The sequence below is a fragment of the Aquarana catesbeiana genome, linkage group LG07, assembly GCF_042186555.1.
Source record: "Aquarana catesbeiana isolate 2022-GZ linkage group LG07, ASM4218655v1, whole genome shotgun sequence".
NCBI classification, from domain to species: Eukaryota; Metazoa; Chordata; class Amphibia; order Anura; family Ranidae; genus Aquarana; species Aquarana catesbeiana.
Window position 1 is genome coordinate 13199957 of NC_133330.1, and position 18499 is coordinate 13218455.

At 43.6% G+C, this 18499-nt stretch overlaps 1 protein-coding gene across 1 annotated transcript; it reads right to left on the bottom strand.

Moving 5' to 3' along the window:
• Positions 1 to 3997: 3997 nt before the first annotated feature.
• On the bottom strand, positions 3998 to 16406 carry LOC141102693 (galectin-1-like). The gene is made up of 4 exons (XM_073591614.1): positions 16258 to 16406; positions 10237 to 10295; positions 6865 to 7039; positions 3998 to 4561 (listed from the first exon to the last, which is right to left on the bottom strand). The coding sequence occupies exons 1-4, from the start codon at positions 16267 to 16269 to the stop codon at positions 4418 to 4420; spliced, it is 390 nt and encodes a 129-aa protein (XP_073447715.1). The 5' UTR covers positions 16270 to 16406; the 3' UTR covers positions 3998 to 4417.
• Positions 16407 to 18499: the final 2093 nt, after the last annotated feature.

The following is an 18499-nucleotide window of genomic DNA, read 5'->3' on the forward strand; positions in this document are numbered from 1 at the left end:
GATATACTTCTGTTTTGGGCCGGTACTAAGGAAGAACTTTCCTCATTTGTACAAAGTCTTACCGACAACACATATAATCTAAGATTTACCATGGAGTGCAGCCAGTCTCAGATCCATTTTTTGGACCTCCAGATTGGTGTACAACCCAATGGCCAAGTCTATACTACTTTATACCGCAAACCCTCTTCGGGCAATACAATCCTACATGCCCAGAGTGCCCATCCTGAGCCCCTCCTTCGAAGTATACCATATAGTCAATATGTCAGGATTAAACGTAACTGTACCCGCGATGAAGATTTCTTCAGGGCGGCACACGACCTCTATAATAGACTCTTAGATAGAGGCTACAGCCACTCTCTCTTAAAGAAAGCATTCCATAAGGCAAAAAAACTCAACCGTAAAGATCTGGTTTTCTCCGACAAACCATTGGATTCTAAACAACCCACACGACTCATCACCCAATTCTCCAATCAGCATACCCAAATCAAAGACGTCCTCAAACAATTTTGGCCCTTACTCACATCTGATCCTACTATTGCCAAATATATTAACACTTATCCTGATATTACCTATCGACGCTCTCCCTCTCTCCGTGATCGTCTGATTCATAGTCATCATTCTACTGACACTGCACATAGGCCCACTGCCACCGGTACCTATCAATGTGGCAAATGTGACATATGTACATTCGTTGCCAACTCTCAGGTTGTTAATCTACCCGATGGAAACACACACACCATCAGACATTATGTCACCTGCGCCACTGTTGGGGTTGTATACCTGGCCCAATGCCAATGCGGCGCATTCTATGTTGGCAAAACCAAGCGCCCCTTTCAGACCCGTATTCGGGACCATATCAAACCACTATACAAGAACATCACCACTACGGCCATTAATAGGCATATCGCTGCCCAACATAACTCCGATCCCCATGTTATTTTGTTTTCCGCACTTGAACATATCCCCTCACATGTAAGAGGCGGTAGTACTGATAATTCACTATTACGACTCGAAACCAAATGGATTCATTTATTAAATGCTACCATCTTCCCAGGACTCAATGAATATATTAGTTTTAAGCCCTTCCTTTAAGTTTTTTTCTTTTCCATGCCCCTTCCCCAGACAACGTCGTTTGTGGTTTTTCCTCTCTACCCTATCCTCTTCCATCCCTTTTTCTCCCCCCCCCCCCCCCTCCTCTATTCCCTTCTTAGTTTCTCATTCTCCTGTATTCCCTGTCTTTTTTTCTCTTTGCTGCCATGGCCCCACCCGGTATTTCATCCATATAATGTTTTTTTTGACATGGATTAATATCTTGCCTTTTACATTGATCACAAATGCCTTTTTCCTTTTCTGAGACAAGCTGGCAAATTGACTTAACATAGCTTATATCCCTGTATATTCTATAAATGTATATTGCCTGTATGTATTTGCGACTTAAAACTCTTTTTTTGTCATTATTGAACAATATATATTTTTTGACACAACTGTTGCAATACATATATTGTGTGTTTCCTTTTCTATATATTCTTTTCTATATATTGTTTTTGCATTGCATTTCCATTTTTGGTTGCAGGTTTCACTGTCGTACTGGGACCCAGTGGTTCTCTATGCACACTGCACACATTGTGGCTGGATGTCGTGTGCTGACACACAGTAATTCCCACCTTCCCCAGTGGCCCCTGTGGATCGTTGGGCAACCTTTGGGATATCCTCCCATCCTGTGTCTCGGCGCACTACACTTCGTGCCCCGTTGTTCCCCGCCACTGGACTGCGGTTGTCCCTGGTGCCTTGGCTAGTCCCACGACTGGGGGGACTATTTGTGGCGTGGGTGGTGGGCGGCGGCTCCGCGGGTTCTCCCGGTTTGGGGGTGACATGGCTAGCGCTGTCTTTGCCTGTACGGACGCCAAGGCGCAGACAACTGTCTGCCCCTGGGTGCCCACGTCTGTTCTCAGACCCTCTAGTCCTTTATTCCATCGGCAGATTGGGTGAGATGACACCTTGGTACTTCCCATTCCAGGGGTGTTCGCCTCTCCAATCGCCACACGGTCCGTGAGATCTGAGCATGCGCGCGCGTTGCATGATGGAACTCGCAGTTCCTAGGCACCGTGCAGTGCACAGCCGTGGCTACCCCTCGTTTAGCGTCCGCATACCTGATCATTATCTGATCAGGTGTGGGGGGTATATGAGTAACCGGCCAGTCCCTCAGTTCTCATGGACGAGGGACGTGCCTGCATTTGCTCTGCACACAGCTACAAGGTAAACTTCTGCCTTTCAAAACACCCTGACTTCATGTTGTCTACATGAATTATTTATTATTCCTTTATATACTTTTTAGAACTTATTTTGGATCGGCCTCTTACTCTGGTGGTTAACACTGATTTTCTCAAGCAACACGGTGTGCTTCATGATGAATTAGGTAATAGATTCTTTTTCACTAGCCTCACCTGTGCCCAAGTATATTTTAAAGCTTCCATTTCCCTATCTTTCTGATCCTCCTTTTTTCCTTTACATTTCTTATAGGATCCACTGTTATTTTTATCCCTTTTTCATCCCAGCACCGGTACTATATACCTGTGAATGTACCGCTATGAGAATCTTTTCTTACAGTAGATACCATCAAGTAAGTATAGGCATAAACTACCGTACCTGGTCCCAGTTAACAACAGCAAGACCCCTAACACCATCCATTTTTCTAATTAGGCCTGCCTTAAGTGGTTTGCAGATATGGTTCAACCTTGATGTCCTTTCCTTGCTGTGTGCATACATATATTACAGGCACTTCCTGATCTTGCCTCTCTACAGCTTTTAGATATACATGTAAGTCCGCACCTTTTCCAGAGATATAGATACATTTATACCTATTTATATACATATATTTTTTGTTCTCTTTTTAATACAATGCACATATGCGCAATCCTCTATTCCTGGAATAACTATCACAGTGCATTATGACACATGACTATTTTTACATTCCTTTGCCAGGTCTACTGTATGCCCCCTGCAGGCATAATTTACGGCGCGGTCTGCCTGCTCCCCTGTGGGGATCTCCTTGGGTGGCTGCGTTCCCCTTCTCCCTCTCTTCCCTCCCGTCTTGGGCACTGACGCCCCAGGTATGTCCGCAGTTCCGTTTAGTGGTGTGGAGCTTAGGGTCGCATGAATGTCCAGCCACAGTTGCAATGTGTTATTGTTTTTACTATGCAGTGTTTGGTCAAATCAATATTTCTAACACGTGTTTTCATGTTCACCACACAGAATTTTTTATATATATCCACCCTATGAGCTCCTGTTCCCTGAAGAAGCCAATGTTTTGGCGAAACATGTAGGAAAATGAGCCCCCCCTCCTTCAACGGCCACTTGCCATCTGGCCCACTTGACCATTCTTAGGGTCACTTACAGTACATGTATCCACAAAATTTGTATAATTACTGTATGAACTGTTTATAATGTACATTGTATTTATGATAGACTATTAATAAAATTTGTAATTTTAGTATTTTTTGTTTTATCTTTTCTTCTCTAATCTTCCTGACCCTAGCACCGCTATAATCCCTTGTCCACACACCCATTTAAAGAAAGGGCATTGTTTTTTCCCACTGACATCAGGACATGTTCTACGCCCAGTAATCACAGTCCGGCCCCCCTAATGTCTGAAGGACCATAAACTGGCCCTTTTTTTGAAAGTTTGGAGACCCCTGCGTCTAATCTACTATCCTTACACTGAGACTAAAGCTGCTCCAGTAACTCCTACCCCCAGCATTGCCCCTGCCCATTCTGGGGTACTACTACATTCACTGCCACAACTACTACCCATACCCTACCACTGCCTATACCGGGCAAATCCACTGCAGCTGCTCTTTTTCTGTATGTAATTTACATAGAGTTGGACTTTGTGACATTTTATTTTTCTCCATGTAATTGTTGAAAGTTTATGGTTAAAGCTTGGAATAAATATCTGTATACAGCTTTCAGTTTGGAGCCAGAAAAAAATTTAATGATATAAAAGATCTGAAAGATTTTTATTGGAAAATATAAGAAAATCAGACAGAAAATGTTGCATTAACACACTTTTGGTTACTGTGTGCCATTTACAAGTAATGCAACAAACCTTCAGCAGGGGGGCGCTATGGAGCAGAGCAAGAAATACAAAGTCATCATCACTAAATAATACATTGATTGGTATGATCAAACACAATAGAGCCCATTGGATTTTTTTTTAAGTGTGGATGAAATTAATTTCTAGTAAATGAAATGAGCAAAGCACAATGTATGTCTACATGAGCAGCAAGAATGCAGATTGGAGAGGGGGGAGGTTACAAAGGAGGATTAAAGAATTTTTTCTTCTCTGTCCACTATGACCATTTCACAGAGCCTGGATATGGACACGTGGGGACAGGCGGCTCCTCTGTTGCGGGATTCTTCATTGTAGTGTGATGGACTTGGACTCAAGTTCATCCACAGATACGTATGTGATCTGTGATATGGGAAAGCGGATTGGAAATGAGAAAGGACTTCCAGAAGGCAATCGTACGGTGATCTTGTCTTGCTCAAATGTGAAGGAAACCTGTAAGAAAAGAGGTGGCACAGTGTCAGCTTGCTGGGCTTTACAAAGGCAATGAGTGTTGGCCGTAGAGACAAAGACTTCACCACCATACTGTTCTTTTCAACACAAATCTTTCCATAAGATGCTATGTGTATGTAACTTATCTTATGTATTCTTCATTTATGTATTGCAGAAAATTGTTAATGGAAAGGAAAAATGGAAGGATGTGCTTCTGTGTCGGAATGATTTAGTGACAGGTCTCTGATGGTGTATCTGTCACCTAGAATAATGAATGGAGCCCTTAGGAGATCAATAGATGTTGGCCAGTTTGCAGTGCCGGTATGCCAGCCATCATCACCCAGGGTTCCTTCAAAGGTTTCTAGGGATCCATTGAGCTGTGGCTGATTAACCTCCCATTTTATGGTGCTTGCTCATTCTGGGGCCCAACACCACTTGGTGGGGCCAGCTTCATGACACCAATGATCTGTTTTGCTGCCTGTAAGGGTGGAATTTTGACCACCACTGTAAGTGGGGAATTCTTACCACTGGCCACCAATGTAAGGGGCATTTTTTTCCACTGACTACCAATGAATTGGTACCTGAACACTTTTCAAGGGTTCCTCTGGGGCAAAAAGGTTGAGAAATGTACCTGGCATGTCATACAGCAGCCTTTTTATTATCCTACCCCTACCACAAACATGCCAAAGGCTCGACTGTGCACTGAGGATCTGGCATTAGACAGTGATGCCTAGGGGGCAGGGCTCATTGTCAAAGGGGGCTGGGCTTAACATTTGATGTTTGTATAATACAAGGGAATGTTATACCTCTCGGTTGTTATATTCAATAATACTGTTTTTGTCTATTATCTGCAGATCGCCATGTACAAACCATGTCTGCAATGTATCTAATTCTTATGCCTATTTCTATACTGATAAAAAAAGAAACAAAAAAAAAACAAAACAACAATCTCCCACTTCCAGGGGCCCCAATACACGCCTGTCCTGATTAAGGACCCCATCTGACACTGTCCCAGCCATGGCTCCAATTCATGTGTCCTTGATAGGGGTCCCATCTACTATGACTGACTTGGGGTAAATGAGAACTGTTGGTGAGAATATCATTATTCTGGGTCAGTTATTTCCTATTCTACCCCATATAGAATTAAGCCTTCTCACTTTTTAGTGTCTGAGGAATTCTGCCCCCAGAGAGAAATGAAAAAGAACAGAGTATTCATTAGCAGTAATATCCATTCCCTGTATCACCCCCAATCACACACACATTGGTATCCCCCCATTTTTCTTTCCTTCACACACTTTTGTAGCTCCTTTGTACTCCTCCCCCTGGCATTCACATTGGATCCTTTCCATTATTCTATCCCCAGCACCGACAATGGCCCCCCCTGTATCCCATCCCCAACACACACATTGGTCTATTCCTGTATCTAATTCCCGACACACACATTGGTCTTTCCATAACAGATTTGTACCATGATGGTGATGAGCTTCAGTTCCCAGTCAGCCCCCCCTCTACTCCCCAGATTGAGCCTTTACAGGGGACCTTATAGTGACATTCCATGTCAGGGATTTCCTGATCCCCATTCCCTCTTCCTATAATAATCGTCTCACAAACAGAAAATTTCCAATAACACACGCATACACAAAATAGAAATGAAATGTTACATGAAAAATTTCACAAGCCAATAATTCTGACAATCAGTGATCTGACCAACAGCAACCATTCACTAGGCGGTATATCATGGCACACAATGGCAGCATGATGGAATCCATTGGATCTTCCTATGTAGGAGGTTCTCATCCTTCATGGAATGAGCTGAAGGGGCGACCATCATGGCAAAGCCTTTATACCCTTCACCTGAGCCATCATTGGCTGCCTACTGAACCTTTCGTGGATGGATATTATTTATTAATTTATTTATTTCAGGTACTTATATAGCGCCTTCAATTTATGCAGCGCTTTACATATACATTGTACATTCACATCAGTCCCTACCCTCAAGGAGTTTACAACCTAAGGTCCCGAACACACATTCATACATATACTAGGGCCAATTTTATGGCTTTTACTAAAACTGGAGAGTGTAAAATCTGGTGCAGCTCTGCAAAGAAACCAATCAGCTTCCAGTTTTTTTTGTCAAAGCTTAATTGAAGAAGCTGAAGTTAGAAGCTGATTGGCTCCCATGCACAGCTGCACCAGATTTTGTACTCTCCAGTTTTAGTAAATAACCTCTCAATGCGTCCAGTATGAACAGTGATATCACTTTACCCCATCCAACATTTGTCCCGCCCCTCCCAGTGTAGACGTACCTTGGTGCTTGATCCCGTCTGGAAGGGAAAGTAGCCTTCCTTCTGCTCATTTCCCCAGGTACCGCCTATCATTGAGTTCAAGACTATTTTGCCCCTGTCTCCACCAGAGTCAAATCGAGCATCAAAGTGTATCACTAAATTCCGACCATTATCTTTTCCCAAGTTTATGGTGAACCTAGAAATACATTAAAAAAACGATTATTTCGCTCAGCTGACCTTGTTGGATATAATACTCGAGTCATAAATTAGTGGTCCTCCCATTGGGTTTCAGAGGGACTTTTGACACTTTTAATGATAGTTCATGATAACAAATTATGTTTACATTTTCCAAAAAATCACCCAAGATATCTGCCCCAACTGTAGATAAAGTGCTTTGAGGTCCCCGGAAAAAAAGTGGCTTAAAAAAATTTGCTGAGCCATAATATTAAAAAAAAATATTAATGAAGTGTACTCCTGTGTTACCAGTAATATGTGTTTATTTCAAACAATCAGTTACAATGTAATTATTACATTGTAGTAGCTGCTGCAAGCACTAAACGATGTTCCCACAACTATGTATCATGTATAATAGAATCAAGTGATGCTGCGCTGCTAATATACATAAAATAACCATAAAATGAGTGAAGTTATGTGCAAAATCTTAACCCAAAAACAATAACGTGCTTCAATATAGAATATTTTCTGAAACTTAATATCTTTAATCCACAATCCCGTGTATATTGTAGTATTTTATACAGTGTGTCCTTATAGATATCCAACAAAGTGAAGTCTGTGCTAATATTGATTGAATCAGTCTAGTGGGCTCCATTTGCAAAGCCGTACGTTTCCCCTTAAAGTTGACGCAAACCCTCCTATCGCTTTAGGCCAAGGAAGCCAATGTGACAGTTAGCATACCTGAAATGTAGGGATGAGCTTTGAGTTCGAGTCAAACTCATGTTCAACTCGAACATCGGCTGTTCGCCAGTTCGCGCGGGGTTTCCCTAAAAAGATCCATACCAGACATGAAGGGTCTGGTATAGATTTTGAGGGGGACCCACGCCATTTTTAAAAAAAATTTTGGCCGGGGTTCCCCTTAATAACCACACCAGACCTGAAGAGCCTGGTATAGAATTCAGGGGGACCCCCACGCCATTTTTTTTAAATTTTGGTTCGGGGTTCCCCTGTGGGGAATTCCCATGCCATTTTCATCAATGAACTTTTATGTGTATTATCGTACCGACAATTCATTAATAGCCGTGAGTAGTTTTAAATGACTTTTTTTCCTTTGAAATGTCATTTTGCTGTCAGACTGTTCTAAACACGGGAAACATGCGCCCCTTTACAGGGATACTATAGACACCCCCCAGGTACGAAATTTAAAGGAATATGACACTTTTATTGTTTGACTTTAAGCATTATTAAAAATCACTGCTCCCGAAAAAACTGCCGTTTTTAAAACTTTTTTGCATTGATCCATGTCCCCTGGGGCAGGACCCAGGTCCCCAAACACTTTTTATGACAATAACTTGCATATAAGCCTTTAAAATTAGCACTTTTGATTATTCATGTTCGAGCCCCATAGACTTTAACGGTGTTAGCATGTTCAAACAAATTTTTTCTTTTTGAACTGTTCTGGTGCAAACCGAACAGGGGGGTGTTCGGCTCATCCCTACTGAAATGCCGGGAATGTAACTGTTTTTTTAAAAATGTTACATCGATGAGTTTACTTCCACTTTAAAAAATGCTGTAAAATACCGCTCAGTGTTTTTCAAAAAGTTTTTGGACATTCACAAAAAATACACTAATAAACTGGCTGGCATATTTATTTACATTAATAAATAGGCAAGGCATTAAGGAGCAAGTGGCCGCCGTGTCCTTAATAACTGGTGAGTCATCACCTGTCATCGGGGTTCTCCGCTGACAGCTGAATGTAAAAAAAAGAATTTCCGGCAATAAACAAAAACTGATGTGCCCCCCCCCCCTCACCAATCCATATCAGGCCCTTTGGGTCTGGTATGGATTTTTAAGGGAACCCTCACGCAAAATGTTTTTTAAAAAATGCTGTGGTGTCCCCCCAAAATCCATACCAGACCCTTATCTGTGCATGCAGCCCAGCAGGTCATGAAAGTAAGGAAATGAACAAGCCCCCCCTCCTGAACCCTACTTATCCCCCCCCAAAAAGAATGCGTAGTGTAAAAAAAAGATGGAGTTTTTGACAAGTCTTTTATTTAAAAAAAAAAAAAGTAATATAACATTTTAAAAATCCCCCCCCAGTGTAGATCCAACGTCAATCACGACATCACCGCCAATCCGAAAAAAGAAAAAAAAGGAAAAAGTATGCTTCCACCGTCTGACAGTTTTTAAATAACTAAAGGGGCGAGTTTATAAGAAACAAATGCCTCGCTGTGCCATAGAAAGGACTACACTGAGTCAATATCCTGCTAGGGATCTTCTTACAATTTTAGATTTGCAAACTCCTCGTAAGAAAGAACAAAACAGTAATGCTGGAATTCTAATAAGCAAAAGACACATTTATGCAACTTTGGTTCAGGGCACCTACTTTAGGACACCTACCCCTATATATACATCGGAGCACTGGGAGATATACTGAGAGGGTCCCTAGTGGGCAGAGGAAATTGGAGGACCAGCAATTTTGGTGACACGGTGGGTGTCTGTATTTGGCATGAAAGCAATACCGATCATAGATGTTGGGATATCACATCACGGAGAAAAACACACACTTATATAAAAGACTGATTCAACTAAAATTAGCACAGACTTCACTTTGTTGGATATCTATAAGGACATATATAATACCACACGGGATTGTGGATTAAATATATTAAGTTGCAGATAATATTTTATATATTAAGTTTTTGGGTGCAAGACACTTCTTGGATGTAAAAGAGTTTTTTTCTGGTTGGACTGCAAGCTGCAATCCCAACCCTGCGCTGCTCTCTTACTTCTGGATCTCACACAACCTGGCAGCCAGATGCCCCCGGAATAGGCCCAATCTCCGGCCTAGCAGCCCAGGACGTACGGCACACGTCTACCCAGATAACCGTCCAGGTGGCACAGAACATAGATCACCTGACTCCATCCGAATATATAGGTTCTCCCAGCAGGACAAGGGATTTAAGAAAACCCCTGCCCATTGGCTGAGATAAGCGTATACCCATAACCTGACCTTGAGTTGCCCTTCTCATATCTAGTACCACCAAGTACCCGGCCACCTAGAAATCAATAGATCTCTATCGATCGACCAAGATAACTACTCCTGGCAAGTACATTTGTGAGGAGCTCCCTGACTAAACCCCAGAGTGCTACATCAGTATTATACAGAGAGCAGACATATATTGTATAATAAGTAGCTAGGATAGAATCTTCACCTACCTTTTACAGCCATGAGGAATGAAGCCCTCCACATCCACGTGGAAACCAGGTCTAATAGCCTGTATGAGAGAAAGGAGAGAATTATTACACCCTGTATAATAGACAAAGGGGATGATTATTACACCCCGTAAATTAGAGAGAGGGGAGGATTATTACACCCTGTATAATAGAGAGAGGGGATAATTATTACACCCCATATAATAGAGAGGGGGGATGATTATTACACCCTGTATAATAGAGAGAGGGTATGACTATTACACCCCATATAATAGAGAGGGGGTATGATTATTACACCCCGTAAATTAGAGAGAGGGGAGGATTATTACACCCTGTATAATAGAGAGAGGGGATGGTTTTTACACCCCATATAATAGAGAGGGGGAGGATTATTACACCCTGTATAACAATAATTGCAGTGCTCAGAAATTATAATAAGCATATATTTCACATAAAACACCCATGCAAATTATAATAGTATCTGTATAAGAATATTGAAATGTATTTCAATTGATGTGCGATGACATCACAAGTGCAGAGTGTAAAAGCATTAAGGTGAAAAAACAGGAGGGTTTACAACCCGTTTAAGGAGCTGTTTTCTGTGTGCCCCACTCTATTCTCCCGGGACATTCCAGTGAGCATCAAAGACATAGCTCCCAACTATCCCTGATTTCGAGGGACTGTCCCTGATTTGGAGCAATGTCCCTCTGTCCCTCTTTCCCCCTCATTTGTCCCTCATTTTGGTCTGATCCATATAGATGTATATAAAATGCACTTTTTAGCTTTCAAAAAGTGTTTCCCAGTGCTAAACCTTTCATCCAAATTCTAAATTGCTGCCTTTGTAAATTTTAAAAGCCAATATAAAGGAATGGTAATGGTTTTAAAAAAAGCCCTTGTGGATTTAATTAACTTTTTTTGGGCTAATTCTCCTTTAAGGGGGTGTGGCAGGGGGCATGTCCTATGCCTATATACATTTGCTAGTAGGTGTCCCACATTCCCATCTCAAAATGTTGGGAGGTATGTCAAAGCTGCTGTCCAGCTGCAGGAACCACGGTCTACCAAGACCCTGTGAGCCATAGCTGCTGCTCTACGGTTGAACCTGCATTACCGGACACCATTAAAAGATCATCTGCTTCTGCCTGGCGATCGGTGGACCTCGCAGTGGCACCGACCTGGACCACTGTGTTCCACATCTAACCGACCTTCAGCATCTACCCATCCACCGGTTGGTGTGGGGACCCTGCATCGCTTCCTGTGTGTGTGCATAGGTGTAAACCCAGCCTAACCCTTCACTATAGGATTAAGGTTCCCTGAGTAAAGCTCTTTCTAGCCATAGTCTTCCCACCAGCGAGTCCTCTTTGCATATTCAGTTACTCAGTGTTTACTATTCTCTGCATAATTAAGTGTTATTGCTCATTACTGTTTGCCTTTTTCTTCCTGAAGTTCCTTAATTGTCTGGTGTTCTATCCAACCAACCCTAGATGCTGTTCCAGGGATTGGCTGACTGACCCCCTAAAATCTATTGTTTGCCTTATATTGACAATACAGAAATCTTCTGTGTTCAGTTTACATTGTTACATTGAATGCAAACAAAAGAGATTTACTGTCTCTTAAAAAGAACTGGGGAGAGAGGGTTAGGGCAAGGACACCCTAATGCCCTGTACACACGATAGGATTTTCCGACAACAAAATCCATGTTTTTTTCCCGACGGATGTTGGCTCTAACTTGTCTTGCATACACACGGTCACACAAATCTTGTCAGAAATTCCAAACATCAAGAACGCGGTGACGTACAACATGTACGATGAGCCGAGAAAAATTAAGTTCAATAGCCAGTGCATATCTTCTGCATGATTCCGAGCATATGTGGAACTTTGTGCGTCGGAATTGTGTACACACGAGCGGAATTTCCGACAACGGATTTAATTGTCAGAAAATTTGACCTGTACCCACCCCAATGTGCACATCCAGAAACACTATACCAACCACTGCCCACACCCAGCAACACTATACCCACCACTACCCACACCCAGCAACACTATACTCACCACTACCCACACCCAGCAACACTATACCAACCACTACCCACACCCAGCAACACTATACTCACCACTACCTATACCCAGCAACACGATACTCCCCACTACCTACACCCAGCAACACTATACCCACCACTAGCCACACCCAGCAACACTATACGGACCACTACCCCACACAGCAACACTATATTCACCACTACCCACACCCAGCAACACTATACCCACCACTACCCACACCCAACAACACTATACCCACCACTACCCACACCCAGCAACACTATATTCACCACTACCCACACCCAGCAACACTATACCCACCACTACCCACACCCAGCAACACTATACGGACCACTACCCCACACAGAAACACTATATTCACCACTACCCACACCCAGCAACACTATACCCACCACTACCCACACCCAGCAACACTATACCGACCACTACCCACACCCAGCAACACTATACCCACCACTACCCACACCCAGCAACACTATATTCACCACTACCCACACCCAGCAACACTATACCGACCACTACCCACACCCAGCAACACTATACGGACCACTACCCCACACAGAAACACTATATTCACCACTACCCACACCCAGCAACACTATACCCACCACTACCCACACCCAACAACACTATACTCACCACTGCCAACACCCAGCAACACTATACCCATCACGGACCACACCCAGCAACACCATACCAACCACCAACCACACCCAGCAACACTATACCAACCACTAACCACACCCAGCAGCACCATACTCACCACTACCAACGTCCAGTAACACTATACCAACCACTGCCCACACACAGCTACACTATACCCACCACTGCCTACATTCAACAGCGCTATATAAACCACTGCCCATCGACCCAACACCAAGTATTTCCCTTACCCAGAAACACTATACCAACCACTGCCCTCACCCAGCAGCACTATACCAACCACTGCCCACATCAGAAAACCCTACACCCACCCCAATGCTCACATCTAGCAATACTATACCAACCACTGCCCACAATGTGAAACACTAAACCAAACACTTCCCATGCCCAGCAACTCTATACCCACCACTGCTCACACCCAGCAACACTATAACTACCACTGCCCTCACCTAGCAGCCCTATGCCCACAGCCAGCAACCGTATACCTACCACTGTCCAAACTCATCAACCTTTTACCAGCCTATGCTCTCACCCAGCAACACTATAGCAACCACTACCCACACCTAACAGCACTATATGCACCATTGCCAACACCCATCAACTATATACAACAACTGACAACACCCAGCAACACTATACCCATCACTATCCACACCCAGCAGCACTATACTCATCACTACCCACACCCAGCAACACTATACCCACCAATACCCATACCCAGCAACACTAAACCCATAACTCTACACACCCAGCAACACTATACCCACCACTACCCACACCCAGCAACACTATACCCACCACTAACCATACCCAGCAACACTATACCCACCACTACCCACACCCAGCAACACTATACCCACCACTACACCTACCCAGCAACACTATACCCACCACTAACCACACCCAGCAACACTCTACCCACCACTACCCACACCCAGCAACACTATACCCATAACTACCCACACCCAGCAACACTATACCCAGCACTACCCACACCCAGCAACACTGTACCCACCACTACACACACCCAGCAACACTATACCCATAACTACCCACACCCAGCAACACTATACCCAGCACTACCCACACCCAGCAACACTGTACCCACCACTACACACACCCAGCAACACTATACCCATAACTACCCACATCCAGCAACACTATACCCATCACTACCTACACCCAGCAACACTATACTCACCTCTACCCACACCCAGCAACACTATACTCACCACTACCCACACCCAGCAACACTATACTTACCACTACCCACACCCAGCAACACTGTACCCATAACTACCCACACCCAGCAACACTATACTCACCACTATCCACACCCAGCAACACTGTACCCATAACTACCCACACCCAGCAACACTATACCCACCACTACCCACACCCAGCAACACTATACCCACCACTACCCACACCCAGCAATACTATACCCACCACTAGCCACACCCAGCAACACTATACCGACCACTAGCCACACTCAGCAACACTATACCGACCACTACCCCACCCAGCAACACTATACCGACCACTACCCCACCCAGCAACACTATACTCACCTCTACCCACACCCAGCAATACTATACCCACCACTACCCACACCCAGCAACACTATACTCACCTCTACCCACACCCAGCAATACTATACCCACCACTACTCACACCCAGCAACACTATACTCAGCACTACCCACACCCAGCAACACTATACCCACCACTACCCAAACCCACCAACACTATACTCACCTCTACGCACACCCAGCAGCACTATACTCACCACTACCCACACCCAGCAACACTATACCGACCACTACCCACACTCAGCAACACTATACCGACCACTACCCACACCCAGCAACACTATACCCACCACTACCCACACCCAGCAACACTATACTCACCTCTACCCACACCCAGCAATACTATACCCACCACTACTCACACCCAGCAACACTATACTCAGCACTACCCACACCCAGCAACACTATACCCACCACTACCCACACCCAGCAACACTATACCCACCACTACCCACACCCAGCAACACTATACCCACCACTACCCACACCCAGCAACACTATACCCACCACTTCCCACACTCAACAACACTATACCCACCACTTCCCACACCCAACAACACTATACTCACCACTATCCACACCCAGCAACACTATACCCACCACTACCCAAACCCACCAACACTATACTCACCTCTACGCACACCCAGCAGCACTATACTCACCACTACCCACACCCAGCAACACTATACCGACCACTACCCACACTCAGCAACACTATACCGACCACTACCCACACCCAGCAACACTATACCCACCTCTACCCACACCCAGCAACAATATACTCACCACTGCCCACATCCAACAGCGCTTTATGCACCACTGCCCACAGTCATCAACCCAACACCAAGCATTTCCCTTACCCAGCAACACTATGCCAACCACTGCCATCTCCCAGCCAAACTATGTCAACCACTGCCCACACCCAGCAACCGTATACTCTTTAATGCCCACATCCAGCAGCACAATACCAATCACTGCCCACAATGTGAAACACTAAACCAAACACTTCCCAAACTCAGCAACACTATACCCACCACTGTCCACACCCAGGAGCACTATACCAACCACTGCCCACATCAGCAAACCCTGTACCCACCCCAATGCCCACATCCAGAAACACTATACCAACCACTGCCATCACCCAGCAAAACTATACCAACCACTGCCCACACCCAGAAACCCTATACCCTTGAATGCCCACACCAGGCAACACTATACCCACCACTGTCCAAACCCATCGACCTTATACCAGCCTATGCCCTCACCCAGCAATACTATACCAACCACTACTCATACTCAACAGCACTATGCACCATTGCTAACACCCATCAACTTTACACAACAACTAACAGCTCCCAACAACACTATTCTAACCACTGCCCACACCCAATGGCCCTATACCCACCAATGCCCCTACCCAGTAGCACTATACCAACCACACCCAGCAAGCTATGCCCCCCACTGTCCCCACAGAGCAAACACTATACACATCAATACCAACAGGCAGCAACCCTATACTAACCTATTCCCACACCCAGCAACCCTACACCAACCTATGTCCACACCAAGAAAACCTATACCCACGACTGTCCTCTCCCAGCAACACTATACCAACCACTGCCCACACCCAGCAGCACTACACCCACCACTGCTTACAGTCCACAGAACCCATTTGTTCAGCTTTTGCAGCTTCTTTCAGTGCTCATACTCACTTTATCTGCCATCCTGCTTCCTTATCAGACGCCACCCAGGTGTACTTCAGTTAATGCAGGAAGATCTTCAGTGACCCCCAAATTCGTTAGAGACCAAATAAGACACAGGGAAACGAGCTGGAGAGTGTTCATAAGATCTCTGACATTTACTGAATACCACAGTGCCTTATATGCAAAAGAAAGAAGGGAGGAGCCGTGTTTTAATGCATATGTTTCTAAAAGTTAAACAAACTCAGTATTTTCTTATCATGATTAAAACTGCTGAATTTAGTATAACAAGAACTATTTTGATGATTTTGCTTATACAACAGGCTGCTTGACTAGATAACAAGAATTATCTAATGACTATTGCTGACACAAATTTGGCTTATCCACAATATCTCATAGGGTGTGTTTCTATGCAAACCTTTAAGCTGATTATGGCAAAACACAAACACACACAGCAAAATGTTCACTTCTACTGTATATAAAATGGAAGAGAATCTTTAAGATGAAGTCACAGTTGTTTATACATTCTATTACACACCTCTACCCCTTCATATATAGGAGGTCTACTAAAGGTGGAACCAGTCATGTTGAAGGGATTACCCAGCCCACTGCTCCCTGGACTGGGAATTGTTCCAGAACCGCTCATTACAGAGAACTAATGAAATATAAATGAGAACTAATAAATAGTGGATATGGTGTGATTAAGCATGGGTCATCCATCGTCACTCTGCTGGGATCTCACCACTCACCACAAACAGTAGGGGGCAAAAGATGACTTTCCTCAAAGTCATTTCTACAACACAAAGGGGGTCATTTACTATAGCGCCACGGCGCTAATTCACGCAAATTGCCGTGAATTAGTGCTAATTCGCAGCAATTTAGCGCAAATTAGCGCTAATAGCGCTAATTCGCGCTAAAACAGTATTCCCTATAGCGCTGGTGAGAAAATACTCCCAAAATCGAATTTACTATAGTTCCCTGAAACCAAATAGTGCCCAAACCCTTATGCCCCGTACACACGGTCGGACTTTGTTCGGACATTCCGACAACAAAATCCTAGGATTTTTTCCGACGGATGTTGTCTCAAACTTGTCTTGCATACACATGGTCACACAAAGTTGTCGGAAAATCCGATCGTTCTAAACGCGGTGACGTAAAACACGTACATGGGGACTATAAACGGGGCAGTGGCCAATAGTTTTTGTGCCTTTATTTATTCTGAGCATGCGAGGCACTTTGTCCGTCGGATTTGTGTACACACGATCGGAATTTCCGACAATGGATTTTGTTGTCGGAAAATTTTATATCCTGCTCTCAAACTTTGTGGGTCGGAAAATCTGATGGAAAATGTGTGATGGAGCCTACACACGGTCGGAATTTCCAACAACAAGGTCCTATCACACATTTTCCGTCGGAAAATCCGACCGTGTGTACGGGGCATAACTCTGCTAAAACCTGGAGAATTGCACATGGAAATAATGTTTAGAGCATGATATAATTGCCTAAATGGTACTGAAATATGCGGTATATTATTCAAAGATAATTTGCTTTTAAACTGTGTGAAAAAGTGATTTCTACACTAAAATATCTTTAAAAGTCTGAAAAGTGAAAAATTCCCCGTTTTGGACAACTAGGTGCCAGCACAACTGAGCATGCTCAGACCTGAAAATAACTCTCATTTTAACTCAAGTGTCTTTTTTACCCGGAGCTATAGTAAATACCAAAATGAGAGCTAATTAGAGAACATTTTTTGGAAGTTAAAATCTGCTCTAATTTAGTCCAAATGAAGTTTCAGTCATTGATTCTAATGGAACAATTCTAACTTTCACAAAAAAACCTTTTAATGTTGAGATGAAATGTATCTTTCTGGGAAATAAATTTTCCTTTGCAACATTGTTGCTTCTACTTAAAATATTTTGATTTTAAGAATACTAGAATGTGGAATGTTCTGATGTTTTGGTAAAATATATTTTTCTCTGTCACTTTCACTTATTACTCTTCATCTCACAACAACCTTCACCCCAAACTCACACAGGTGTCCTTATAATCCACAAACAATATCATTGCTGATGCAAATTTAAAATGAATCACATTTTTTTGTGATTTTTATTATTTCCAAATATTCATAATTTGAGCCCAAAAAATGTGATATGTGTACCAACATCAGAAAGCAAAATGTAATTCCCCAAAATTTGAGGGTAATATTCTACTCTCACCCACAAAAAAACACCAAATATCACAGAATAAATCAAGA